Below are 27,720 nucleotides of genomic sequence, written 5' to 3'. Positions count from 1 at the left end.
GCTTAGCAGCGTTGGGAAATGCAGCATCTCTCCAGTTTCCAAATCACTTTTGAAGAGACTCAGTTTGCTTTGAAATGAGGTGACGCTGCTGTGGAGATCCACTATGTTGTGATTTTGCCCCGGTAGCTTTAAGTTGAAATCATTTAAGTGAGCTGTCAAATCAACAAGGAAGGTCAGAATGCTCATGCTTGCGGCATCTCTCAAAAATGCATGTACCTCTTCTGTCTTTTTCCCTGGAATGTTATGTACATATTCTTCCACATGAACTCGAATTTCCCATAGCCTTCTTAGTACTTGCCTTCTGCTCAGCCAGCAGATGTCTTTATGAACCAACAGGTCATTGTAATCGGCAGATACTTCTGAAAGAAAGCTTTCGAACTGTCTGTGTTGCAGTGATGACTTGGACCGAAGGAAGCCGACACGTTTAATCACCATTGACAATACATTTGCATACTCATCGCTAAGCTTCGCACAACGTTCTGTTTGGTGAATTACACAGTGATAGGAAATCAAATTGGGGTTCAGATCTTGCAGACGTTTCACAAGCCCTCTGTGAGTGCCAATCATGGAAAGAGCACCATCTGCTGCAATTGACACAATCTGAGTTACGTCAAGACCTTTATTAGACAAAATAGTTTGAACACAATTAAACAAAGCTTTGCCTGCCGTGCAACTGTTATGCAGTATAAAGGACAACAACTCCTCCTCAAATTTCTCTCCATAAAAAAACGGACATACAATGCTAGCTGTGCTGTGTCCCTGATATCATGGGACACTTCCACTGCCATGGAAAATTTTCAGTTTCATACACAATTGCTTGAAAATGTCTTGTGCCATCATCTCAGTACGCCTAATAGCTGTTGGGTCCGAAAGCGGCAGTTGTCTGACGGCATCAACAATGTCTTTCTCCTCTGCAAAATGGATTTCAGCTGTAGTAACCATCCACTGCTTAATAAGGTCTGCATTTGCAAAAAGTTTCCTGTGTTTTGCTGTTATCCACACATATCTCTGTGATGTTTCAGTTGCCTTTTCCTAAGCACAAGTAGCCTTTGAAATAATATTTGTGCTCAGAAAATATGTATCCTTCAATGAAGCGATCTTGTCTGATCTTAATTGGGAGTCCAGTGGATATTTGAGGTCAAAATCCATGTGCTTCATTTCGTAGTGCCATTTGAGGTTCCCACATTTTACAACAGCCACAGTCTCTGTACAAATTAAACATACTGGTCGACCCTTTGGACGTTGTGGCAAAATAAAACAGTAAGTGTCGGTCCACTTTGCTTTAAACGAATGGTTTTTGGTGTCGACTTTCCTTTTCTTTGCTGCCATGTTTAAACACAGTGCCATTAGATGTCAAAAGGGATGGAGGTGGGACAACCTTGGCTCACCTTTGCTCCTCCTGCAGTTCACCCCCCTCACACAGGCCAGGGAGGGAGAGGAGAAGGCACAAGAGCCATCCCCTTGTCACAGGAGTAGAGGACAGGGAAGCGCAAAACTGCCGCAAGCCACCAAACTCTGTCTTCTCCTACCTGCCTCCTGTAAGAATGGGGCCTGCTGGGACGGGGGAGAGAGCAGAGCCTGCTTCCCAAAGCACCCCTGATTGGCAGAAAAGGAAAAAGCAGCCTATCAGAGGAGGTTGACTGGGCAACTGGGCAACAAAATAGCAGATGAAATTTAATGTTGATAAATGCAAAGTAGTGCACATTAGAAAGCATAATCTCAACTATACATATAAAATAATGGGGTCTAAATTAGCTGTTACCACTCAAGAGCGAGATCTTGGGAGTCATTGTGGATAGTTCTGTGAAAACATCCACTCAATGTGCAGCAGCAGTCAAAAAAGTGAACAGAATGCTGGGAATTATTAAGAAAGGGATAGATAATAGGACAGAAAATATCATGTTGCCTCTATATAAATCCCTGGTATGCCCACACCTTGAATACTGTGTGCAGATGAGGTCAGCCCATCTCAAAAAAAATATTGAAATTGGACAAGGTTCAGAAAAGGGCAGCAAAAATGATTAGAGGTATGGAACAGCTTCTGGGTATGAGGCGAGATTAATAAGAGTGGGACTTTTCAGCTTGGAAAAGAGACGGCTAAGGGGGGATATGATGAGGTCTATAAAATCATGACTGGTGTAGAGAAAGTAAATAAGGAAATGCTAATTACTCCTTCTCATAACACAAGAACTAGGGGTCACCCAATGAAATTAATAGGCAGCAGGTTTAAAACAAACAAAAGGCAGTATTTCTTTGCACAATGCACAGGCAACCTGTGGAACACCTTGTCAGAGGATGTTGTACAGGCCAAGACTATAACAGGGTTCATGGAGGACAGGCCCATCAGTAGCTCTTAGCCAGGATGGGCAGGGATGGTGTCTCTAGCCTCCCTCTGCCTGCCCTGAGCTCAGCTCCCACTCTGGCCCTGTGCGTTTCCCGCATGCGCACTGGGCTCGCTCCCCTGCCAGGAGGGGGTCGCCCTGTGATGAGGTCACAAGCCGGCGCCGGCCGGAAGAGGAAGTAGGGGAGGACGAGGCAGTTCCGTTTTCTCTCCCAGTCTCACCCATGGCGCCGCGGAGCTCTCGTCAGACGGGCTCGCACAAGGCGCGCTCCCTGGCCCGCCAGTGGAAAGCGAAGCGGCGGCGCCGGGACCTGGACCAGATCCACGGGGACCTGCAGCCGGACAACGCGGCCAGGCTGCTGCACCAGGAGCCGGACCCCGACATGCCCGGGAGCGCGCAGCACTACTGCCTGCACTGCGCGTGCGTGAGAGAGTGTGCGCGCGGGGGGGGGGCATTGCGCGTGAACTGGGGGCGTCGCAGTGGCCCCTCCAGGGACACCCCCCCGGTCCATCCTCCCCTCCTGCTGCGCCTGTCCCGGGAGTGGGGAGAGACATGGGAGCCCAGCTGCAGTGCATCCACCACAGCAGGCACAGGGGCTGCCCACGGCCTGCGGGGTGTGAGGGGAGTGTTCCCAGGGCCCGACCTGAAATCAGAGAGCCCAGTCCCCTGGGCTAACTGGGAAGAGGCGCCCCAGCCGGGCTAACTGAGAAGAGGCGCCCCAGCCGGCCTTCCCCCATGTTTGCACAGTGGGCCCCGGGACCAAATACTTAACTTCATCAGGCCCCTTTCCCCACCTTCTGATAGAAAAAATGTTTGGTCAATAGTGACCTTTGGTATCTTGAGCCTTCAACCCTGTCTTCCTCAGTCTGAGTCTCCAAAGCCCCCTGTTTAGTTCTTAACTTGACTCTTTCATGGAAAGGGCACTATTGTTTTCAACTGCCTGAACTCCTTTCTTCTCTCCTGACAGGCGATACTTTGTAGATTTGAATAGCATGAAGGAACATTTCAAATCTAAAGTTCACAAAAGAAGGTAATGTAAATTCTGTTATGAGGGCATATTTTTCTTAGAAGACTATTAGTGTGAAAAAAAATCTGATTTATTTGGGGTTCTTATGAATAAGAAACACCCCCCCACACTCCCTTTTCCCTTCAAAAAGTTATTTGAAAAATCTATTTTTCCATCTCTTCTTCCCACCCCACCAGTCTTCATGGCTCCTTCAGTCTTCTAAAGATAGTTTAATTCAGCTGGTGGCTGAAAGTGTCCATCTAGTCACAGAACAGGTGGTGCAGCATTGATAGCTTTCCCACTGCTGTTCTTCAATCCCACTCTGAAATTTGAGCACCTGAGACTTAGTCTGGATATCCTGGCAATGTCAAATGTGGCTTTCGCTGGTTTGGGTTTGTGATAGTTTTTTAAAGTGCTCAGCTTACAGGGGGAACATTAAAGATCGGAACCCATGTGCCTCGCTTGGGTTTCTTCTTTCTCTTTTAGACTGAAGCAGCTGAGTGAGGAGCCTTATACCCAGGAGGAGGCAGAGAGAGCAGCTGGGATGGGATCCTACATTCCTCCAAAGAAGATAGAAGTACAGACTCAACCGCTTGAGATGGAGGAATCTGGCTGAATACGGAGGCCCAGAGATTGTTCTCTGATCCATTAGAAAGTGCCCTTGATTAAAGCCCCACTTTGTGGCAGCGTCTTTTCTGAGTTCAGCAAATGTCTTTAAAAACACTCCCCCTGCAACAAGGCATAACAGCTAACTCCGCTGTTCTCATTAATTCTTCAGCAAGGAGTAGAGCACTGACCAGTGGAGACCTTTGGACCCTCTTGCTTTGGCAGATATTGTGCATTATGTTTTCATTGGCAACATGGACATACAGTGCAGCCAGAGGTCCAGGGAAAGGATGAGCAACGTCCTGCTGTGATAGTGACCTGATTGTTACAGTCTTTTCTCTTTGTGTTGGTATTTTAAGCAGTGGATGCAGCTCTTGGCTCAGAGTGTGACCTCTGAAATCACCCATCAAACTATTGTAGCAATCAAGCGGGCCGCTGCTGAAGGAGCTGTAGAACATTCCTTGCCAGTTTGATCCAGATTGAGTTGTAGGGACTCAGTTTGGAAAATGAGCTGAGCTGAATTGTTAGCAAAAACAGCCCTTTCACCAACCAGCTACCTGGACTGGGGCTAATGCCACCAGCTTGATCGTTCATGATGACTGTTTGAATTAGTTGCTTGAAGTCGCCTATCCTTGTTTGTGGGGCGCCTAGAAAAGAGGTCTGAGCAGCCTTGCAGCTTGGTCACTGCTAAATTCCCACTATATTTATTCTTAATATATTTCCTTTGGCAGATGTTCTAACATCTCAAACAATTTCCTTTCTGCCCTCTTCGTGCGTCTAGTTAACTCTTCCCTGATATGGGAGGATGACTTACTAAGCTCCTTCCCTTCTCTTCTATCAAGAGGAGTGCGCTGAAAGACTGCCCCAACCCAGCTGAGCCTAACCTCATCACATTGCTAGGGATGGATACAAATTGCATATGAAACTGTTTAAAACCCACTGAGAGTCATTTGATTGTGGGAGATCGCCTTCCAGCCAGGGAGCTGTTTTGGGTGAGATCAGTTGCCTAAGAGGAGGGACACACTGCTCATAGAGAGGGTAGGCAGAGTCCGCGCTGACCCACTTTACAAGTAGGGGACTAACAAATTCAGCCCTGTTCCACCAGATGTCGGATAATACTGGCTGGCACATGCCCATATGCTGCCACAGCATAGCTGGGTACTTGGCTTGAGCATCTGAATTGGATTTTTACTGAGCCCCTCAAACAGGGAGGCGCTTTCTAGAAAACACATAGCCTGTGTTAGGATAATCGCTTGATCTGCAGGGTGGAATGTGGGGAATGCCACTGTCTGCTGTAAGTCCCTGCAAAGCAAGTTCAACTAATGCCGGCCACCGCAGTGTGTCAGTGGAGATTAAACATCTTCAGTTCTCCCCTCTCCCCCCCCCAAGGGTGGGGAACCCACCCCAGGTCTTTGTAACGTTTTTATCACCTGACCGTGTATACTCTACTGGCCACATGGAGGTGGGGTGGCAAAAGGATGAGACAAGGCAGGTCACTTAATATAAAGGGATTTATTTAACATACACCAAATTATTTCCTCAGTTCTCCCCTCCCCAGGTATAAGGGAGGGTGAGATAGATGATCAAAATTTAGAAATGTCTTGTATTAACATCTAGACTTCCCTGTTAGCAGCTTAAACCTAGCAGGCGGGCCACAGCGGTAGAAGTTTTCATAGAGGTGATGGGTGTGAAGATTAGCCTGATGCTGTCTGAGAAGGTGAAGTGTACCTGTCCCTGGTGCGGGGGGGAAGAGACATGTACTAATTGCTCCATGAAAGTGTCCTCACGCAATTGCTGCAATTAAGTAGTCCATGTCGGCCAGTCTGGACTTCTTGAAAATCCCCCTTTCTAATCTGTAGTTTAACAGCATGATTTAGGTCCCAGCCATCTCATTGTGTGCGCTGTTATATAACAGCAATCGGCAATGACCTTGTTCCAGCTTGTTTTGCTATCCTATGATGCACTGCTCCTGGCTGAGCTGGGCGGGGGGAGGAGATGATAAAAGGGCTCAGTCAACCATGTGTAAAATTCTCTCTTGCTGTCAATGCAGCGCATTCCGCCTGTCATACCCCATCGCACTGGTTTAGAGAGGGACACACAAGTGCAGCCAGTGAGGTGGAAGTTGCTGTCTGGAAACCTCTTGCTGGAAGTCTCATAAGCCAGGGTGACTGGTAAGCTGCCAAGGTGGATTCTACCCCTGGCCTGGGAGGATGCCTTCTACCCTTTCAGCCTCAGTTCCTGCAGATCGTACTTTATATATATCTGTCCAACCTGTGGGAATGAGTCTTGTCTTCTGTCTCCCACAGGGCCCGAGTCGGATCTCACTTCTGTATAAAGTGGGAGGTCTCCCACTGAAGCTTAGAATCCGGCCTCCCATATGGAAGTAGGTTCCCCAGCCTTCTGTCATGAGCTCTGGTAGAGCTTCAGGGAGATGGTCTAGCCTTTCATTTAGTAGCTTAGTTGCATGTAGTGGAAGGACAGAGCATGGACAGGTGCTGGGGTGGTCAGTGGATGGGGTAGGACTTCGCAATGAAATCCATTGGCCCAAACTGGTGTAACTCCATGAGAAACTCTGGAAGGGGTGTGACAGGTGTTGTTTGCTTCACTTACTCAAGGACCCTGGACAGCAACAACAGTGAGAGGCTAGGAAAAGCAGGATGGCCCGGAGAGCATGTACCGAGCGATCCCTTTCAAGCCAGCACAAAGCAAGTTGGGAGATGCTTCTAGCTACTCTTTTAGCCTGGGTCCAGGATAGCAGTGCGAGGGAAGCCTGCGACTAACCTTCCACTACAGACTGAGGGAGGAGGATGTAGCTGACCCTAGTATGAGAGCAGGACTGGAGCATGATGTCACAGAGTGAATGCCAGACCCAAGACCTAGTCCCCACCACCACCTCAGAGCTGCTGGAATCTCCTTAGATCTAGAGCACTCCATCCACATGGATGAGCCTCACTGTTCTGGTGGGGTTTTAACCGGCTCGGTCATTTGGCGGACGCTGTAGTAGGACAGACTTAGCCCCATGATAGCCAGGACTAGAGCCAAGTGATTCACCAGACGGTCTTTAGGTTCGGACTCCAGCCCCCCGGCCAGCTGCATCTATGAGAGGAGAAAAGGCAGCTTTTTAGAACAGGCGAGGCAGACTGAGGGGAGAGGAACTTGATCGTCTCAATGCTTGAAGGACAAGGGAAGCCGGTCTCCCATCAACCCTTGTGGGTTGTGAACTTGAAGTAACCCCATATTCCTTGTGGATGGCAGGAGTCTATTCAGTGATCTGCACCAATTAGAACTGGAACCATTTCTATCTGCAGTGCATGCTTTCCTTTAGCTAGGGGCCTGCCCCAGGGGACACCTTTCCTGGGATGCAGACAGCAGGGAACACCAGCTGACTCCTGGCTGATACCCAGTTATGTCCATTCAAAGCCACCCCAGGAAATCTTAGAAAGCATTCTCCATGCCTGGCTCCCTGAATGACTGGATTTAGTGTGCGAGCGGCCGGTGCTGTCACTTCTGACCAAGAGGCTGGCTGTAAATTCTTCAACTCTGTGCTCTAGCGGAGTGAACCCTGTTGCTGAACATATCTAGGCATCGCTGCCCTTCTGTGCAGAACCATTCTCTCAGCCCTCATTAGTGACTGTGCCTCAGATTAACCGCTGATCAGGGTTTCTCTTATGCTCTAGTGGGAGGGTCTGTTTCTCAGCTGTGTTCTCATTTGGGATGGGGAATCCAGGCCCCTGTGGCCCCGAGAACAGAGTCTGGGTCTGAAACGCAACCTGCCCATTTTGACAACCAGCTTTTCCAAAAGAGACACTTTCTGTGGTGCAGTGTCGTCAGTGGCAAGGGGGAGGAGAACAGACAGACAAAGTCTATAACAGTTTTCACGGGAGTGGTTCTGTCCCTTTCAAAGGGGGGATGACGGGAACGATAACCAGCTGCTCTGCAGGTACTGGCAGAGAAGCCATAATAATGCCCTGTGGGGCAGGCGTCACCCTGCACTTTACCAGCTGAAATGCTCAGCACCGCTCCTTACATGGAGCCATTTAGGCAAACGCCCCTGTGAGCAAAGCAGCGGCGCTCCTAGCCTGAAGCTAGTGATCTGAAACCTGCATACACCTGGTGGGTGATTGCCACTTCCCTCCCCACGCATGCTCACAGCCTCCCAAGGCAGAACTTGCCATCATACACAATATACCCCCGGACAGCAGGTGCAGTTAGAGCTCAGCGCCGCCGATGATGCCCCTGTGGGGGATGGAGCCCGGGAATGCTGACTCCCAGTCCCCTGCTCTAACCACTAGCCCACACTTCTTGAGCTGCTCTGAGTTGTCTTCTCTTGCTGGAGCAGCGACTCACCAGGGCAAGACAGTGACGGTGCCTGCCTGGCTGCATTCGGCTGCGTGCTTGGGACGGACTGAAGGAGGAATCGGCAAACTGGCCTTATCCCAGCCACTGGTATGGACAGCAGAGAGCAATTCCCTCTCCTGTGTGATGCTGCATGATCAGTGGTGCAGGGACATTCGCTCTCCGCTCACCGGTGTCTACGCAAAGTGCCCTATGTAGGGCATCACTGCTCAGGCGGCACAGAGCATGCCTGGCACACATGGAGCCAGCGTGGACAGGCTGTTGCCAGACCTGGCTCAGGATGAACTGATGGGGCAGGGTCGGGGGAGGTATTAGCATCTCACATTTCGATCTGCCGGAGCTGGGCAGCGATTGCCACTGAGTCTGGGTGATTGAGGCAAAGCTGCGAGCCCCGTACCTGTAAGTACTGTTGTTCACAGAGCTATAAGCTGGGGGCCGGGGGTGGTTTAGCAGCCTAAACAGCAGGGCTGAGATGTGCCCCAGACCCACAGGCACAAATCACAGCAGGCTCAACTCCTCACTCAGAGGAGTTGGAGGCAGTTTAGTGGGTGTGGGCCCGTCAAGTCCTGGCTATTCCGTGTGGACATGAACATGCCCCAGGCTCTGTTCAGAAGAGCGGGGAGTTGCTCCAACATTCTTGATTAAAATTTCCCCTCTCCTAACTGCTGTGTGGCAATTGACTGCCCTCCCTCTCCCCCAGAAGAGGCTCCGGGGATGCCAGATACTGATCCTGGACAGGCCAGGGAGGACTGGTGCACTCGATGAGAACTAACTCTTGGCTTCGTGTCTAAAACACCAAGACAGGCAGGAGGAGAGAAGCAAAGGGATCAACCCTATCAGAGCTCCAATCCAAAGCGCCCCAGGCCCCGGGATTGCTCTGGTCACTGGACAAGAGAGGGTTCAGGCCCTGGAACTGCATCCCAGGAAGATCAGTGAGGAAGAGGGGGAACAGAGGCATCGATAAAGGCTCATGGACTGGCTGGAGCATCCAAGCAAACCAACAGCCCTACTGAATGGGAGGTGGGTGTTACCTGGAGCAAGCGGAAGTACCCCGGGGTTAAGTGCCTGAGGCGGATGATCATAGCTCCCAGGAGGAGGAGGGGTGGATGTCAGGTGCTGCCTTCTGCTTGTAGTCAGGCAACTTCACAGAGTTGCCTTGACTGCCTCCGGCTGTAGGAGGAAGATGGGCAGAGCTGAAGATCAGGGAGGGTGTTCAGGAACCGGGTAGCAGAGAGCAGTCTCCATCCAGATGAACAGCCGTAAAGACGTGTTCTTTGGCCCACGGAAATCACTGGGAAACAGCCTGCCCCCCTCACTCCCCCAGCCTGCTCCAAACCAGTGTTTCCAAAATGCACCCCCCCCCCAGCCCAGTGGCTGAGCGCTCCATCGTTAGGCCCAGATTAGAACCACGTCATTAGTGTTTCCCCTTAGATGCGCCTTCCCAGTCCCCAGCACTGGCACTTATACCCCAAGCGACAGCTAATGGCTTTTTCCCAGGCTGGGGGTGAGAGGAGCATGTGTTTCCCCCCACCCCATTTTGTGAGGGGAATCCCTATCTAAATTCCCCTTTGCTCTGAACCGGTTCCTGGACCCCAGCCTGTCCTTCCCCCAATAGAAACAATTTCCTCTCAATGCAATGGGGATGGGTCTCATTGTTGATCACTTACCTGTGTTAGACTCCAGTCCCTGAGTGCCAGGCAGCAAGACTCCCAGGCAGCTGTGTTGTGGAGCTTTTAAATATTACACACACACACACCCGCCCTGATGACGATCCCAACCACAGCCAGCCCCGGGAGCAGCTGTCACAAGAGATCAGCGCTCGCTGCTTCGCTGAGCGCGTGCGAGAGAGACGCTGAGAGGGAGAGGCATCTGCCGGGCAAGAAAGCGTTTCATACTGTATATATCATTCTGCAATCTCCTCCAGTGCCCGCTAAAGAGGGGCCACGGCGCCAAGCAGGAGGGAAGCAAAGAATCACGCCGGGCACAAGAGAACGGCTGAGGGCTTCGCTTGAAGGTTACGGATCTGGAGAGATGAGGATGGAAAAATCTTACACGTACCAACAGGGGGCGCCCTCGCCTGGCTGGGATCCAGCTGCCTTGTGGGTAAGGCAGGTGTGAGACGCAGGATGGACTGGTGCTGTGGTTAAAGCACTGGGCTGGGACCTGGGGACAGGGATCTGGCATGAAGTCTGAACCTTATGGTGAGCCATTGGGGTGGGATATGCCTGTCCAAGCCTCAGTGCATGGAAACTTTCTGATCACGCCACCAAAGCTGAAACTCGCTTTCCGCCCCGCCCCAACCCCCTGCTGCATTCCCAATCAGTTTAGACAGCTGGAGATTATCTCATGAAAACAATCCCAGCACTAGACTGGGGTCAAATTCATGACAGCAGCAGCCTTAATCTGAGCCCGCCTGGGAAATCCAGAAGCACAGTGGCAGATGCTGATAATCCGGCCTCGCTCCCTGGGGAAGAGGGGCAGACAATTGCTGCAGGGCAGGAGGAGCTGTGTATGGAAGCCCCGGATTGAAGGAAGGTGGAGAGAGCATCTTCCCCTCCAGCCCAGGAGAGGATGGAGCCTCCAGGTCAAGGTGAGAGCTCATTGGTGATGTGTTGGGGGAGGTGCGTGTCCAGAACTGGATGAGCATCAAGAATGAATTCCCCTTTGTCAGCGAAGAGGGAAGCAGCTGAAGACTGAATTCCTCGTCCATCCCATGACAGCTGCGTCCTTCCAATGGGGGGATGGCTTCCGAGAGAGGAGCAGTCAGCATCCCAGCATTGAAAGAACATGGGGCGTGAAGGAGAGACCATCAAACAGCTCCAAGGGCTCTGGGCAAGGGTGAGGAGGACAGTAGGAGCCGGGGTGGGTGGAAGGAAGTGTGGTCTAATGGACTGGACACCAGACGGGGCCCCGCCTACTTCCCAGCTCAGACACAGACTTCCTGTGTGACCGTGGGCGAGTCACTCGATCTGCAGAGCACACATGGTAGTGCCGTGAGCCTTCCTCGCAGAGAGCGCTCTGCAGGTGTTTGCGTCACAAAAATCACAACCACCCCTGGCGCTAGAGGCTCCCCGTGGGTCCGGGCAGCAGAAAGGCCAAGGACTGACTGAACTCCCCTCTCACCGCCTGAGGGGGCGCTCCTGAGCAGGCCCAGGGCACTCCAGAGGGCAGGGTGGGAGAAGCTGGTGCCCATGCTCTGTATAGGCTATGTCTGCCGGCATAGCCCCCTAGCAAAGCATAGACTCAGCTTGCACTGACAGAAGGAGGTTTTTGCTGGTGTAGGGACGACACCACCTCCCCGAAAGCCCTTAGCTGTGGCGCCGAAAGCCCTCTTCCATGGACACAGCAGCGTCTACACTGGGGTTTTTAGCTACGTTGGTCAGGAGTATGGGTTTTACTCCCCCTGGCTGACAGAGCTATGCTGATATAAGGTTTAAGTGCAATCAAGCATAGGCAATATCAGCGACCCGTCCCTGTCCGTACTGCACCTTCCACCAGCATTACCTTCACTTGAGGGGAACTTCTCATCAAAGGAGGCCAGTGTAATTAGCCCCATTTTACAGATGGGGAAATTGAGGCACAGAAAGATGCCCAAACTCACCCAGCAGCAGAACTCGGCATAGAACTCACCTCTCTGGAGTCCCAGGCTAACGCTTTAGCTGCTGCTACGCTGAAGAGAAACCTAAAGAATAAAGCCAAAGCCTCCTCTCTGATTAGAAAGGTTTGGAAAACGCCCCTGCAGATACTGGAGTGTGGAGCTGGACAATCAGCCAGACGCCCAGCCCCTTCTATCCCTGCCTGATCCTCCCTTTGTATTTACAAAAGCAGAATAAAGCACCTACGGATGCAAAACCTGAGCTCAGAACAATTGTTCTAGGCCAGTTGTCAGACAGGGCTCCAGCCTGCAGTGGAGTGGGTGGGGTAAAGCTCCTTGCTGGAGTCAGAATGGCGAGCAATTCGGGTGTCTCCCCATAACAAGGCAAGGAATGTGTCAGCTAAAGCGGCTGAAAGCAAATCGCCTGTCGGCATGTCCTCAGGAGGCTCCTAGGGTGTGATGCCCTGTACGGATGGGATGTCGGGGTTTTCCGTCCCAGGGCTAGTTCCTAGGGAGCTAGATTGTTAAAGGTATTTAGGTGCGTAAAGATCTGGCCCTAAGGGACTAAGAGCCGCAGTTCTAGAGCATCTGTGAAATGGGCTCCCTTTGCCATGGTTTGTATTAGTGGAGCCTAACAGCCTCGGCCAAGATCAGGGCTTGTTTGTGCTACGACCTGGAGGAAGAGACAGTCCTGCTCCGAAGAGCTTGCCATTGAAATAGACAAAGGGCAGAAGAAAGTGTGAGCCCCATTTGACAGGTGGGGAACCGAGACATGGAGGGATGAGGTGACAAGGTCATGCAGGGGAGTCTGTGGCAGAGCTGGGAACCGGAATCCCAGCCCAGGGCCTAACCTATAAGACCATCCTTCTGTTCTGGGGAACTGATGCCCTCTACCCATGAGGAACCCCCACCACAAGAGGGTATTTACAGCGATTTCACCCCCTCCTCCGTTCCTCGCCTGACTACAACCAAACTTCTCCTCCTCCCCCTGCAGATCTCACCCCACGTGCATGCTACAAACAGTCTGCGCTCTGCCCTGCAGGGTGACCAGTATCTGCAGCACCACCAACCGCACAGGAGGGAAGATACTGCTGGGTGAGTGCTCAAGGGGTCTGTAGATGACTTCCCAGAGGAGTCATGTGGCTCTTCCAGCCTGGATCCCGTCAGTGACTGGCCCTGGCTGCAACAGCCGGATCCTGCAAAACCTCTGGGGAGCTGAGCTGGCTTCAGTGGGGCCTGCTCAGGGGAAGAAGGTCGACTTGCCTGGGAGAGGCTTTGCAGGGTCAGGTGCATCTCTGTTGGCGCATCTTGCACGCTGACCTGCCCCTTCGTTCAGCAGAGCAGCAATGTTTTCCGAAGGGTAAAAGAACAGAAAAAGTGGGCAACTCTACCTTCCTCTGTGGGACTCCCGGGCTGGCCTGCAGAGCCCTGAACGGGGCTGTGGAGCTGCTAAGGGGAAAAGCTTCCGCCCCTCCCCCCCTTCCCCCTGCAGACCGCCAGGGCAAAGAGCAGAGTGAGTGGGTGGGGGGTGAGGCAGTCCTGGGGGCAGGGAACTCACTGGGCGGGTGTGTGCATGTGGGAGAGGGCTTGACAAGACAAGACCAAACGGGGGAGGGGTGTTCTTGTACTGTGGGGGCGGGGGAGGCGCTGGAGAACAGAGTTGAGTATTTTGCGGACATTATCTAGGGACTGTCATTGACTGGCACAGCCAGGCCTAACATGGAAGAAGCCTGTACGCCTGGGAAATAGGCAAGTATTATCTCTATTTATAGAGGGGGAAACTGAGGCATGGAGCGGGTGAGTGATTTTCCCAAGGTCAAAGAGGAAATCATTGTCAGACCAGGGATTAGTGTTCCTGGCACCCAGTCCTATGCTCAGATCAGGCCTCTTTCCTCAGCGGAGTTCCTGCCTCCGAGGGGACTGTAGAGCAAGGAACCCAGTGAGGATCTGGGGAGGGGTGATTAAGGTGGCGGCTACGTGCACTGCTGAGGAGGGTGTGGGGGGGAATGCGCTGCATCCAGGGTACTAGGAAAGAGGAAACACGTCAGTCCTTCAAACCTGTGCTGCAGAGGGGAGGCTAGACACCAAGAGTCACCACTCGGCTCCATGTTGGAACTCCAATTTCAATTGGAACTCCCAATGCAATTAGGAGAATTGGACTCCGGGGGGCGCTGCTTCCACAGAACCAAACAATGGCCACAGAAATGAGTCAGGTCTTTCCCAGTGCTTCAGCTGGAGTGTGGCTTTAACATTTACTTTGTCCTCCGCTGTCATGCTTCACTAGGATTGCAAAACACTTTCCAAGCAGATACGAAAAAAGCCGCGATCGCGATCTGCGGCACTTCGGCGGCAGCTCTACCGCCGCCTCTTCAGCAGCAATTTGGCGGCTGGTCCTTCGCTCCAAGAGGGACTGCGGGACCCGCCACCGAATTGCGGCCGAAGAGCCAGATGTGCCGCCCCTCTCCCTTGGCCGCCCCAAGTACCTGCTTGCTGGGCTGGTGTCTGGAGCTGACCCTGTCTGTTACGATCTGGGATGTGCACTGCTAACTCTTGTGACAGGTGTTTTGATGATCTTGACAAATTGGAGAAATGGTCTGAAATAAACAGGCAGAAATTCAATAAGGACAAATGCAAAGTACTCCCCTTGGGACGGCGTAATCAATTGCACAAATACAAACTGGGAAATGACTGTCTAGGGAGGAGTACTGCAGAAAAGGATCTGGGGGTTATAGTGGATCACAGACTAAATATGAGTCAACACTGTAACACTGTTGCAAAAAAAGCAAACATCATTCCGGGCTGTATGAGCAGGAGTGTTGTAAGCAAGATACGAGAAGTAATGCTTCCGCTCTACTCCAGGCTGATAAGGCCTCAACTGGAGTACGGTGTCCTGGTCTGGGCACCGCCCTCCACAAATTGGAGAAAGTGCAGAGGAGAGCAACAAAAATGACGAAAGGTCTAGAAAACATGATCTCCATGGAAATATTGACAAAAGTCTGGAGAAGAGAAGACTGAGGGAGGACATAACAGTCACCCTGTATGTAAAAGATTGTTATAAAGAGGAGGGTGATGAATTTTTCTCCTTATCTACTGAGGACAGGCCAAGAAAAAATGGGCTTGAATTACAGCAAGGGAGGTTTAGGTTGGACAGTAGGAAAAACTTCTTTACTGACAGGGTAGTTAAGCACTGGCACAAATTAGCTAGGGAGGTTGTGGAATCTCCGTCACTGGAGGTTTTTAAGAACAGGTTAGACCAGTGATAATCAGACCTCAGAGTCACAGTAGTGTGAATTCATTGTTTCATTTACTACACCTCTACCCCGATAGAACACTGTCCTCGGGAGCCAAAAAATCTTACCGCGTTATAGGTGAAACCGCGTTATATCGAACTTGCTTTGATGCGCCGGAGCGCGAACCCCTGCCCTCCTGGAGCGCTGCTTTTCCGCGTTATATCTGAATTCATGTTATATCGGGTCGCATTATATCGGGGTAGATATATAATAATATATATATATATGATTCTCACAGCAAAATGACAGACCCAGTATTATTATTTTATCACCTACAATTGGTTAATAACATAGTAAAAGCATTCTGATTGGTTAAGAACTTAGATTGGTTAATAATTCAATCACACGGTGTTTTAATATCATGTGCTGCAAAGAGCCGCAGGAGACACATTAAAGAGCCACTTGCAGCTTGTGAGCTTCAGTCTGAGTATCGCTGGGTTAGACAACACTTGTCAGGGATGGTCTAGGTCAGGGGTTCTTCGCCTGGGGTGCGAGATGCCCTTTCTGGGGGTGCAAGACAGGCCAGATTTTTTTAGAAGGTAAATCATCGAAAACACCAATTTAGCACAGGCACGTAAGTACAACTACTTTGTTTAATCAAACCTATGTATTTATTAACATTATACATTTTTTAACGATTACTGTAATATACAAACAAAAATATATCTAGGTTTAAGGGGTGCGAGAACATATTTTGAGAACCAAAGGGGTGCAGGCTGCAGTAAAGGTTAAGAACCACTGGTCTAGGTGATACTTAGTCCTGCTTCAGTGCAGGGGATAGGACAAGATGACCAGTCGAGGACCCTTTCAGTCCTACATTTCTAAGATTCTGTGATCTCCAAGTATTTACCAAGGTGAATCCATTTTAGAGAGAGGGAAGCTGAGGCTAAGTGACATGCCCATGCTCACGCACTGAGACAGTGGCTGGGTATAGAATCCAGGAGTTTCTGATTGCCAGCCTCTGCGTGAACCAGTCGGACACGCTCCCGGATATGCAGTCAGCAAGGACGGTGTTTGCTTTAATATTTAGAGTGAGGATGCGATGTTTAGCCACACTCTGTTAGTAATAATACTTTGTACTTTTACAACATATTCCATGTAAGGATCTCAAAGCACGTTACAGACTTAAACTCTCATGATCCCCCTGCGATGAGCTGGTAGGCCAGTCGTACTTATTCTCATTTTACAGGTGGGGAAACTGAGGCACGGAATGTCAATGGTGAGCGTGTGTTACAGATGCCGGAGCTACAGACGATACCTGTGACAGCCCCTGCTCAGGGACCTTGCTTCTTTAGTTCAAATTGTAGCCGCTCCTGCTTTTAGCTCTGCAAGTCCTCCTTTCCGTGCCGGGCATGTCAGCCGAGATAGCAGGTGTTGTGTTAGTGACTCGTCCATGATCAGATGCGGAATCTGATGGCACTTGGCGCTCCTAGCACCCAGTCCTGCCCTCTGCCCACTAGGGAACACTCCCTCAGTGGCCAGGGCCGAGGTAAACAACCTACTGTGGGTCTGTGCCTTTAAGAGAGTCAGGAGACAGCCTGGGGGAACTGGGTGTGTAAGCCTGTTGAATCAGTGAGACTGGGGGGGTTGGAGGCTGGGCAGAGCTCTGAGCTGGGTTGCTAAGAGTTTGGAATTCCCCGTGGGGAGGGGAGCAAGGGTCCTCCAGAGGGGGCGGGCCTCTCTCTGCTGAGCGACAGGCAGCTGCACCAACCCCAGAGCCGGCTGGGAGTTACCTGGTGGGGCTGCCTCAGCTCAGGTGTGTCCGGGAGGCCTGCCCCTGGACAGACTTTCCGGGAACAGGGAAGTCCCAGCTGGGGAGCAGAGCTGGGCATGGAGCCCATCGGCGCCTGGGACCCTGTGCAGGTGGCGCAGTGGCTGAGAGGTGAGTGGGGCAGGGTGGCGGGTCCAGGGCTGGCAAAGTTTGTATGGGGGGAGTGCTGAGAGTCATTGAACCAAACTGTAACGTAACCCGTGTGTATGATGGAAACCACTTCAAGCCAGGGGGTGTGGTAGCACCCCTAGTTCCAGCACCTATGGCCAGGGGGTGCACTCCAGCCCCTCGGGCAGGCAGGCGGCTGCCCGCTCCCAGGGCAGAGTCTGCGCTGGCAGGAGGAGCTGTGCAAGTGCTGCTGGGAGCAGGAGCGACTGAAACCTTCTGGGGGCTCTGGCAGAGGCCGGTTACACTCCTGCTGGCATGGCATGGCTGGGCACGGCCCGGATCCCTGCCCTGGGGGAGGAGAGACATTCCTGGGGGAGGATATACAGCCCAATGCAGGGAGGCGCACATACTGGCGGGGTGGATATGCAGCCCCATGGGGACCTGCTAGTAGGGAGGAAACAGATCTGGCAGCCAGGGAAGGTAACTGGTGTTACACACTTGGTGGGATGGGGGAGAAGGTACATCAGAGAGAGGGTAGAACGGAGGTTCTGTTCTCCCAGTCTCCTCACACAAGGACAAGGGGCCAATCAGTGAAACAGAAAGGGGGACAAACTCAAAACCAACGCAAGGAAATATTTTTTCACACAGCACGTAGCTAGACGGTGGAACTCCTTGCCACAGGATGCGTCTGAGGCCAAAACCTCAGCAAGACTCCAAAGGGGTTTGGATGCATTTGGTGGATAACAAGAACTGTCTGGAGTTAGACGAGTTAATGCTATTCTGGAAGGGCTGTTAAAAGTCATGCTTCAGGGCTTAAGCCCAGGTGGCGGCGAGAGGACAGGAAGGCCTGGCAGAGCTGTCAGCAGAGGGGGAATCCAGGCAGAGGTCTGGACATGGGCGATCTGGGAGCAGCTGCGTTTGCCCCTTTCAGGCCTGGACAAGGCGCTGCAGGAGTATCCCTTTGAGACGTGGTCCCTGACCGGGAACGATTTGCTGCAGTTGTCCTACCGGCGCTTGGAGGAACTGGGCCTGAGGCGGGTTGGCCATCAGGAGCTCGTTCTGGAAGCCGTGGAGCAGCTGTGCGCGCTGGTGAGTGAGCGGCTGTGAGGCTGGAGCGAGGCCCTCTCCCGATCTCCAGCACCGCCTGCGGTGAGCGACGGCGTGAGGGTTCCCTCCCGGTGTCTGACCTGCGGTCTTGCTTCCCAGATGGAGGGAGCTCTGGGATTCAGGGGATGGTTGGGTCGGGGATTCTGCCCCCCCCCCCCAAGCAGTTTCAGGGAGCAGTGCAGAGTTGGGGGGCAGGGGAGGTCGGCCATCCACAGCCTTCGTTCTGAGCCGCTCCAGGGCTGGCGCCTCTCTCCTCTGCTGAGCTAGTTTGGATTGTTCTCCAGAACTACGAGCTGGAGACCACCAGCCTGGGGACACTGACGGAGAAGCTGCAGCAAGTCGCTCGGACCACCCAGACCCTCATCCTGAGCCGCAGGAAGGTGACCGCGTATGATGGAGAGGCCATCGAGACGCCCTCCCCGGACCTCCTGGCCTGCATCGCTGAGCTGATCACGGCGGCCAAGGGGCTCTTCTCCTGGCTCAACAGGTACTTGCTCCCCCAGTCTGCAGAGGGAAACACCTGGGGAGGCTGGAAGGCCGGGCCATGTAAGGAGGGATCCCACATGATGAGGAAGGGGGTCGCCGAATGGCACAGGGCGCAAGCTACAGGCCTTCTGTGTCTGTGGGGTTTGCACACACACTCTTTACAGAGGCGGAAAGGGACGCCGGACCAGTGCTGCCAGGACTGGATGCAAGGCAGCCAGTCTCCCTGGCCAGAGGAGGATGGTCTGTTAGCCCAGAGGGACGAGGCTCCACTCAGTGACTGGGGACAGGAGGGCGCTGCTGTGACCACACTCATCTTGGTGATGGTGAAAACAGCAGCATGACAGCCCGGAGCCTTCTGTGCAGAGAACGGGCACAGCATGGGCAGTGACTGGACAAGGATCCCCTGCTCATGTGCCTCTGCCCTGCAGGGACCCCCTCTTGCAGCCAGAGGGGAGTTCCGTCTCCACAGCCTGCTCACTCCTTTGCTGAGGTGGCTCTATGGGGTGTGGACAAGATTGAGACTCCCACCTTGTTCCACGCAGGCCACTGAGTGCCCGGCAGCTGCCCACTGCAGGCGATTAGCTCTGTGGTCAATTGGGACCCCTTCAGAAAGCACCATAAAACCCTGGAAGCTTCCTCACTTGTGTTAAGCCCCTGGCCCATGGGAGGACGGTGCCTCGATTAACTTGAGGCTCATTGGGCCCTCTCCTTTCCTGCCTTCCTTTGACCTGACGACTGTCTCACTCCCGCACCTCACAGGTATCTCTTCTCTCACCTGAATGATTACTCAGCCAGCCGGGACATTGTCTCGCTCTGCGGAGAGCTGGCCCAGATCCTACAGAAGGTCAGTAACGAGGGTTTTAAAAATCCCAAGAAACCAAAGCCAGACTGTGGCAGGGTTGGCGTGTTTGTGTGTTACCCCTGAGATGTGCAGATAAGGGCGATGTCTCTTCAGTACTCATGTCATGCCGGGGTGTCTCAGGACCTAGGAAGTGAGAGTAGGAGGGGCAGAAAAGAAGGGCTGTCCAGATACCATGGTGATGGGCACAATGTAAGGACTGACCGACGCTCACATGCCACACACGCTTTTTTCTCACTAGCAAACAATCAGTGAGATGTTTCCCAAAACTTCATCAGGATCTCCATCCAGAATGTTCCTCCTTGGCTGATGAACACCCCCATATCCCAGGAGAGTGTGAGCTCCTAGCAGGACTGGCGAATCTATTTATTTGTTCTTATTTCAATTCAAAACATTTTTCTCGTAGTCTCGGCACCCTGATTGACCAGCAAATATCCTGGCCTCTGTCAATCTAACCACTGTGTTAAAACTGTATTATTAGCCCCTTGGATTTTAAAGCTTTTCTTTCCCATACTCTAATTTGTCCCTCTTTGTTTGTGCATCTCCCTCAGCTCAGAGAATGAAAATTGCTCGTGTCTGTTTCACGTTTGTTTCAAAGTCAGTTGCATTTTGGGGCAGTCCCCTGCTGCAGTGTTTTGTTACTAATGCTTCAGGCAGATGTTGTTGTTTAATAATGTGTGTTTTCATTACAATTTAAATCTAGACTGGAGACCTTCCTGTTGCTCTTAGTGTGTCCATACATCTAATCCTGGGCCACTTCTGAACAGACAAGTGAACCTTGCACTGGTTCTACAGTATATTTTTCAGGGATAAAGCTGAGTGTATTGATAGACTAGCCCAATGTCCAATTTGGAGTTTGTCGCTTATAGAGGAACCCAACCATATCCTTCTGCATTATGATTTGTATCCGTGCAATATGGTTCATTTCACAGGCAGACCATTTGTCCTTCCAAAGTGGTTTTATCAGACGCGGGGCACTGTCCCCTCAGGCAGGGATGGGTTAGCGGGTAGCTGAGTTAGATGAATGGATATTGGTGGAAGGATGGAGACTGTTTAAAAGAAGGAAGCTGACTGGAGATAATAAACTGTCAGCTGATGGAACAGATAACCATACCCTGCCTTTCAATTGCACCTTTTCCCTACAGTTCTCAAAGTGCTTTACAAACACGAATGAAGCCCTATTAAATAAGTCAGGGTCACCCACATGTATATATGGGGAAACTGAGGCACGGAGATGAACTGACTTGCACAATGTGTCAGGGATAAAATGCCTGAATCCTGGCTCCTAGTGTCCTGCTCTAACCACTAGAGTCATGTCTATGAGCAAGTCACTGCTGGAGGGGAGGGGTGGTATTTGGGTCATGGGAAGGAGTGCTGTTAACTACCTTCATCCTCCAGTTCTCCTCTGTTCGCTAGTCTTCTGCAGTGCTCCTTCATCTTGGATTCGCAGGTTGCAAGAGGGTAAAAGCAGACTCGGGTCTCGGCATGCCTTCTAGCCAGCAATGCCTTTGTAGTCCACAGGGCCCAATGGTGTCCCAAGTATGTTCTGACTCCTCTAACAACTCCTTGGACCCCAGCAGGGCTCTCCAGCTAGAGTAGAAGGTTACCAGCAAGAGGTACCAGTGCTGCTAGTTCAAATCCTAGGCATGCGCCTCGCCTTCAAGAACCCAATTTAGGGGCAAGTCCATGGGGAACCTGGGGAGCCCATCAAGGAAGGGTCAGGGAGGGACTGTAGGTTTTAGTGTTGCAAGCACGCTGTGAAGGCTTCCTGGAGAGAGGTCTGGAAGTGGAGAGACGGTTCTTTGCCTGGGGTGTATGTGATCTGGTCACCTGAGCCCGCGTCAGTGTCTATCTCGGGAACGGCCTCGCTTTACAGAGAGGTTATGGCAGTGATTCAAAGCTGGCCGAAGGGGTGCGTGTACCTGAGCTGCCCGGGGAAGGCTCGGTGCCTCTGAGGTACTGCCCAGGGGGACGAGGGCAGTAGGAGATGAGAGCCATGGATGGGTGCATCTGCGGACCCTTGGCTTGGCACAGTTCAGTCAGCTGCAAAGAGGGGAAGGGAAAGAGAAAATGACCAGAGTGTGAGCAGGGAAGGGACCAGGAGATAAACAACATCAAAGGGGGGGTGGGGAACTGTTCTTTATATAACCCTGTGATTCACCCTTTGGGATCAGGTTCCGGGCTGGGGGGAGCTCAGTTGTCCATGAGACTCAGCTGAGCGAAAGGGAGGAGAGAGACTAACGGGCTGAGCCAGAGATTCGGGGGAGGCTGCTCGGCTGAGCCACAGGTACTGGGAGCTAATCATTCCCCGAAGATCCTGCCCTGCTCAGGGGGGAATGCGGCAGGAGAGGGCGTGTCTGGAATGGGCTCTGGGGGAGGCTTCTCCGGCTTTGGAAAGGAGGAAGGGAAGGGTAGCTGTGAGGTGGGGGAGGGGAGACTGTGACATGGAGAGAGATGGGAAAGGAGGCTCAGGGAAACAATGGTTTGTAAATGGGGGGCAGGGGCAGGCAGGGGGCTGGGGGACAGGGTCTGGGGGAGCGGGGGCAGGAGTGGGGGCGGAGGGCCGGGGGACAGGGTCTGGGGAGCAGAGGCAGGAGAGGGGGCGGAGGGCCGGGGGACAAGGTCTGGGGGAGTGGGGCCAGGGGACAAGGTCTGGGGGAGCAGGGCCAGGAGAGGGGGCAGAGGTCTGGGGGACAGTGTCTGGGGAGCAGGGGCAGGAGAGGGGGTGGAGGGCTGGGGGACAGGGTCTGGGGAGGTGGGGGTGGAGAGCCAGGGGACAGGGTCTGGGGAGAGGGGGTGGAGAGCCAGGGGATAGGCAGGGCCGGCGCAACCAATTAGGCGACCTAGGTGGTCACTTAGGGCGCTACAATTTGGGGGGCGGCGACCGCAGTGGTATTTCGGGGGTGGGACCTTCCGCCGCCTCTGTTGGGGCAGCATTTCGGGGCGGGACCTTCTGCTGCCTAGGGCGGCAGAAAAACTGGTGGCTCTCTTGGGGACAGGGTCTGGGGACGCGGGGGCAGGTGAGGGGGTAGAGGGCTGGGGGACAGGGCCTGGGGGGCCAGGGTCTGGGGGGGGGGTTAGGGCTGTGGGGCAGAAAGAAACTGACCCTACTAATAACCTAAAAGTAGAGCCACGATCCACCAGTGCCACCCCTGCAACAGAAGGGAGCTCAATGCCGAGGCTGTGCTGGTTCGCCCCTTCCTCTGCCATGCTAAGCAGAGAGGTTCCTGCCATTGTGCCTTGGGGGGCGGATTCCTTTCTGATCCCAGCTCCGGAGATTGGTGTAACTCTGTGTGTGTGTGAGCAAGAATGGCCTCAGTAAGGCATCTCTCGACCATTACCCCCGTCCCCCATCCCATAACAATGGATTCTTCTCCCTTGGGGATGGGGCAGAGCCTTCCAAACACCGACTGCCCTGTGGACAGATACCCCTGTGTGCCTAACCCAGCGGCTGCCCCACATTCTAGCTGTGTGTGCCGCCTGGCTTATTTCCCATGCCCAGGGTGTTTTCCCCACTCCCGTCCCCTGGCATTCTCCTCTTGTCGGAGTCACTGATTTTTCTAGTGAAATTCACAAGAAGGGGCTGGAGTTGGGGCCTCATCCAAAGCCCCTGGAAGCCGAAAGTCGTCTCTCAAAGGTCTGTCCATCGAGCGAGGAGTCCCTCCGACACCACTGCCAGCTCCTCTGCTCCTGGATTCTTTCTCCATTGCTGTACGGGGTCGTGTGAGGGCTCAGTGACTCCCCAGACTGACTGTGTCGGGGAGTCATGTGCTGCCTGGGACAGTTGTGCTCTGGCAGAGTACCTGTCTCTGGGAGCATGAGCACCATCAGCCGACCTGCAGGGCCCAATCCCCATGTCTGTAGGGGAAGGGGTGATAGTGCCTCTCCACGGCGCCTGGCCTCCAGGATCCCAATGTGCTCTCTAGGCCTAGATGTGATCGGCCAAGCCTTCCCTCCCCCAAGCACCGGCTTCCCTGCCACATGCAGCCGCTCTCTGGGAGGAGCCAGGCGGCGCTGACGGGAAGGAGTGAAGAATGGCGTCTCCATTGGAGACAGCTGGAGGAGTTGCTCTGGAAGCTGGCCAGGGCGCTGGGGTTAATCCTGCTACTGCGCTTAAAAGCCAGTGCTGAGGAGTCTTTCGTGACTGCACAGCCTCAACCTTACGTCTCACCTGGAGGCCGGCGGCACGGCACCCTCTAGCACAGGGCGGGGGCATGGGGAGAGGAGCCACCAGCACCACTACTGCAAGACCTGGGGCTGTGTTACGTGAGTCCCCCATCCATGTAAAGCTGGATCAGCCTAATTTATCGCGTGTCTCTTGTTCTTCTAGGACTGCAGAGTGTCTGAGAGAGAGAACCAGATCCTGCTGATTGTAAGTACTACGGTGGGTGGGTGGGTGGATTCAGTGCAGAAGAACACACATTGGGGTTTGCCTGAGGTCGCTGCTGCCCTTCTGTAGACGCCGTGAGGACTTGGCGGAATGAGTCTCTCCTGCTGTCCTTCAGTGCAGGCACCTCGCGGGGATCTGTGAGAACATCTCGAGCTGCAGCCCGGCAGCCCTGCTGAACCAGACCGCCATCTTGGAGAGCGTGGACCTTGTACCCACCGAGCCAGAGGACAGTCTGGTGAGTTGGCTTCTCCACCACAATCCTCGCCTCTGCCTCTGGCTCAGGCTGGGGACTCCTTTGACGTTTCCAAACTCTGTCTGTCCCTCTCCGCAGGGCATCGAGATCAAATCCACCAACTCCTGCCTCCACTTCATAGCGGGAACCACCGCTGAGGTGAGAGATTTGGGGGAAGGGGAGATGGCTTCTGATTTGGTCTTTCCAGCCTGCAGGTGCAGGGAGACGGCTCAGAACTGGTGTCCCAACGTAGCCCCCTTCTTAAACCGTCCTATGCTGGCCCATGATGAGCAAAATCTAGTTTGGGTATCAGAACCCCGTGGGCTTGTTAAGGTGCTAAACCCTCTTCCTGAACCAGCTCTAGGACATGGGCTGCACTGGACAGGACTTGGCTGAGTCCTTCCAACTCCGCTGACTTGTGGCCGTGTGTCACACTAACCTTGGCCAAGGCTTCAGCTGGCGCCTTGGTTCCGTTGTCTCCTCACGCCCTCGTGCCTGTGATCCAACAGGAATCACCCAAAAGATCAGGCCTGCAAGTAATGGTTAATCCCCCTTTCCTGAGCCCCTCTGACTTACATCAGCCTGAGAGCTGCTTAACTCTGATTAGGCTCAAGCCACTTGCGCTGCTGCCTCTCTCAGCTTCCCAGCAAGCACAGTTCTGACACCGCTCGGTCTTTTCCTTGCCTCTCCTCCTAGTCTCCAGCTGACCACTGCAGCCAGATCCTGCCGGGGGATGAGATCGTTCAAGTCAACGGGCAGGTTGTGGTAAGTATGGCCCTGTCCTCGCTCCCATTAGCATGCTGGTCTCTTGGGACAGCCAAAATCCTACCAGGAAAGGGGGCTTCTGAATGTAGCTGAGATCATGGCTGATGTGTATGGTCTGCCCTGGGGAAGAACGTCACACTCGGTAGAGGGTGCGGCATGGCCTCTGGTTAGAGTGGGGGCTTTGGGTTCTAGTCCTGACTCGCTGTGTCACCTTTGGCAAGTCACTTTCGTTCTCTCTGGGTCTGGTGGGGTTCCCCACGTGCGAGGCTCTTTCCCAACAGAAGGTGTGATCCCCGCCCTGAAGGGATCCGGCTAAAACTCACTTCGACTCTGGGCCTCGCACACCCCCTCCTGACAAGGGGATCATGCTGGCTCCCCCTTTATATAGGGCTCTGAGGTCCTGGGATGACAATGCAACGTATCCCTACTCCTGTTTCTAAGACTGGCTGGTTCCCACTTAATCGCTCTGGACCCTCTTGGCTGTAGGAGTCTGTATGACCCAGATGCCGCTGGGATGCTAGCATGGCTAGTTTCCTTTATTAGAAAGCCTGGTGCTAGCTCTTTTTTTCTTTCCTCCGTCCCCTCTTTGCTCTTTGACTCACATCCTGCATGGAGGAGAAGCAAACGCCACCAAAGCCTGGCTTCCACCCCCTCACCCCCCTTTCTAAACACAAGCGCATGGGCACGCCCAGGAAACAGGTAGAATCGCTGTAAGGAACCCGGGTGTTTCTGCCCTGACTCTCTGTCGAACCACATGCTCGACAGACTGAAACCAGAAGAGAGGGGGAGGAAAGGAGGGTTTCAGGCTCTGTCCTGGGAGAGGCAAACACCAGCACTTGGCTGAGCTCTCCACGCGCTTACAACCATCAGTTAATTTAGCCTCATAAAATCTCGACTGCCCACCCAAGTGGGGTCAGAATCATTCTCTCCACGTGACAGTGAAGCATCTGGTTAGGTGGGCGACTGTTTGCCCGAGCTGGTCGGAAAATGGGTCTTTTCCTGTGGGAAGAAAGGTTGACTTTTCAGCAAAAAATCAAAACCTGAAATAACTGGGTTCAGCAAAGGTGCTGCGGTACCTCCTGGGAGTTGTCGTTAGGGGAGAATGGGAGCATGAGCACCCAAACTGGGCTCCCTGGCTGGACTGTAGCTCCCATGATGCACCAGTCTCACCTCTTGGGGAGAGCAGATGGTGCATGATGAGCGTCCCTGGGTGTGATGCAGCATGGGATATGTAGTCTGACTGGAAAGCCCAGTTTATAGAGGAGAACAGGGAGATGAAGAAGCTGGACTACAACTCCCATGAGGCACCACGAAGGTCTATCCAAAATGAAATGTTTCAGTATTTGAACAAAACCTGAACTCTTTATGGGCATTCAGGTTTGCAGCAACAATAAAACCAATTTCCACAGAAATCCGATACTTAGTGTAAAAATTGTTCCACTGAAAACCAGTTGTCCTGGGGACAGCTTTCAGAGTGGTAGCCGTGTTAGTCTGTATCAGCAAAAAGATCGAGGAGGACTTGTGGCACCTTAGCGACTAACACATTTATTTGAGCATAAGCTTTCATGGGCTAAAGCCCACTTCATCAGATGCGTGCAGTGGAAAATACAGTAGGAAGATATATACATACACCGAGAACATGAAAAAATAGGTGTTGCCATACTAACTCTAATGAGATTAATTGATTAAGGTGGGCTATTATCAGCAGAAGAAAAAAAAATTTGTAGTGATAATCAAGATGGCCCATTTCAAACAGTTGACAAGAAGGTGTGAGTATCCTGCCGACCCTTTGACAGGGAGGATGGCCAGCTGGCTGGCTGCAGGCTATTAGCTGAATGTGTCTCTGCCTGGCCGGTGGTGCTGCAGAAATGGACAGTGAAACGAGAAGGGTGTGGATGACTAGCTTACGAAACTGCATTGATGGCCAGGTGTTTAACTGGTTGGTAGCGTTGTTTGGAATCCCTGGTTACTGGGCGGTAGCAGAAAGTAAAAGGAGGCATGGTGGGATTGCTGATGGCCAGCTGGATGTCTTGTGAAATGCGCGGTTGCTGAATTGTGGTTCTGGTGACTATAGATTCCCTTGCGCACCATGGAGCTGTAATCAAGGCAGGTGTCTAAACCCTGACCATCGATTGTACCAGGTGCCCAGGGAGAGAAACATCCCCTTTCTGAAATCCTGTGGTAGTGGTGCTCGTGGCCTTGCCAGCTGACAGAGCCCGTGTAACAGAGTAGAATGACCTGCGGAGTTGCCTGTTTCAAACAACCCATTCAGTGCGATTCGGCCTGTGCTGGCGATGAGCACTGATCTGCTAATCCCGTGCGTAGGTGGGTTGGACTCGAATGAATCTAGTGAAGAAAATACTCGAAAAGCCAAACCAGGTGACGTTGGTGCTGAAGAAGATTCCACTAACCTCTGTGGGGTCCCCGTGTTCCCCCAGGTCTCCGTGCCATCAGGTAAGCAGGACCCGGTACCCCCACACCCCCAGCATGAGAACTGAACCTTCACTTGCTATGCTGAATAGGCAATGACTGGCTAGGAACCCAGTTGCGCTGGGCTCAGCGCATGCGTTCGGAGCTGGAACACAGGGCCCTCTTTGCCCGGTCCCCAGGGCTAGCTGTAGCTGCATTGGTGTCTTGGCGGGGGCACCAGCTCCCATCCCCACCCAGTGTGCTCCCAAATCCTCCTTGTGCTGGCTGGAGGCTCCTTTCTGGAGCTCAGCAGTTCTGCAGCTTCCCTTTCACTCCAATCCTTATCTCGTGTCAATGCTTTTGTGAAGTGCCCGGAGTCAGCTGAAGGCATTGTCCCA

At 52.9% G+C, this 27,720-nt stretch overlaps 2 protein-coding genes and 1 long non-coding RNA gene across 10 annotated transcripts in view; 2 read left to right on the top strand and 1 right to left on the bottom strand.

Moving 5' to 3' along the window:
• The first annotated feature begins 2,501 nt into the window (after nucleotides 1-2,501).
• On the top strand, nucleotides 2,502-4,039 carry ZNF593 (zinc finger protein 593). Its single transcript, XM_005302038.4, has 3 exons — nucleotides 2,502-2,762; nucleotides 3,310-3,372; nucleotides 3,835-4,039. Exons 1-3 carry the CDS (start codon nucleotides 2,566-2,568, stop codon nucleotides 3,962-3,964), a joined length of 390 nt encoding a protein of 129 aa, XP_005302095.2. The 5' UTR covers nucleotides 2,502-2,565; the 3' UTR covers nucleotides 3,965-4,039.
• Nucleotides 4,040-5,389: 1,350 nt separating this feature from the next.
• On the bottom strand, nucleotides 5,390-13,404 carry LOC112059941 (uncharacterized). 2 transcript variants are annotated; one of them, XR_006173090.2, is made up of 3 exons: nucleotides 13,297-13,404; nucleotides 9,342-9,480; nucleotides 5,390-7,050 (listed from the first exon to the last, which is right to left on the bottom strand). It is a non-coding gene; the product is annotated as an uncharacterized LOC112059941 (long non-coding RNA). The 2 variants fall into 2 exon arrangements; XR_010594673.1 differs by lacking the exon at nucleotides 13,297-13,404 and having other exon boundaries at nucleotides 9,342-9,600.
• CNKSR1 (connector enhancer of kinase suppressor of Ras 1) overlaps nucleotides 7,049-27,720 on the top strand; it is a 34,463-nt gene continuing 13,791 nt past the window's right edge. The window contains exons 1-10 of one of the 7 annotated variants that reach the window (XM_065577162.1): nucleotides 7,049-9,330; nucleotides 10,235-13,000; nucleotides 18,006-18,163; nucleotides 18,466-18,668; nucleotides 19,427-19,511; nucleotides 23,857-23,898; nucleotides 24,032-24,151; nucleotides 24,248-24,307; nucleotides 24,845-24,913; nucleotides 27,239-27,367. In XM_065577162.1, coding sequence (XP_065433234.1) covers nucleotides 12,916-13,000; nucleotides 18,006-18,163; nucleotides 18,466-18,668; nucleotides 19,427-19,511; nucleotides 23,857-23,898; nucleotides 24,032-24,151; nucleotides 24,248-24,307; nucleotides 24,845-24,913; nucleotides 27,239-27,367 — 951 coding nt within the window. In that variant the 5' untranslated portion in view covers nucleotides 7,049-9,330; nucleotides 10,235-12,915. Of the gene's footprint in view, nucleotides 9,331-9,579; nucleotides 13,001-15,447; nucleotides 17,078-17,722; nucleotides 18,164-18,465; nucleotides 18,669-19,426; nucleotides 19,512-21,956; nucleotides 22,009-23,856; nucleotides 23,899-24,031; nucleotides 24,152-24,247; nucleotides 24,308-24,844; nucleotides 24,914-27,238; nucleotides 27,368-27,720 lie in introns of those variants that run through there. The other 6 variants (XM_065577161.1, XM_065577160.1, XM_065577164.1 and 3 more) reach the window with 6 other exon arrangements.

The sequence above is a fragment of the Chrysemys picta genome, chromosome 23 (genome assembly GCF_011386835.1).
Source record: "Chrysemys picta bellii isolate R12L10 chromosome 23, ASM1138683v2, whole genome shotgun sequence".
In the NCBI taxonomy this organism is placed as follows: domain Eukaryota; kingdom Metazoa; phylum Chordata; order Testudines; family Emydidae; genus Chrysemys; species Chrysemys picta.
The sequence above is the reverse complement of the archived record's forward strand: the minus strand, read 5'-3'. Positions and strand labels throughout refer to the sequence as shown.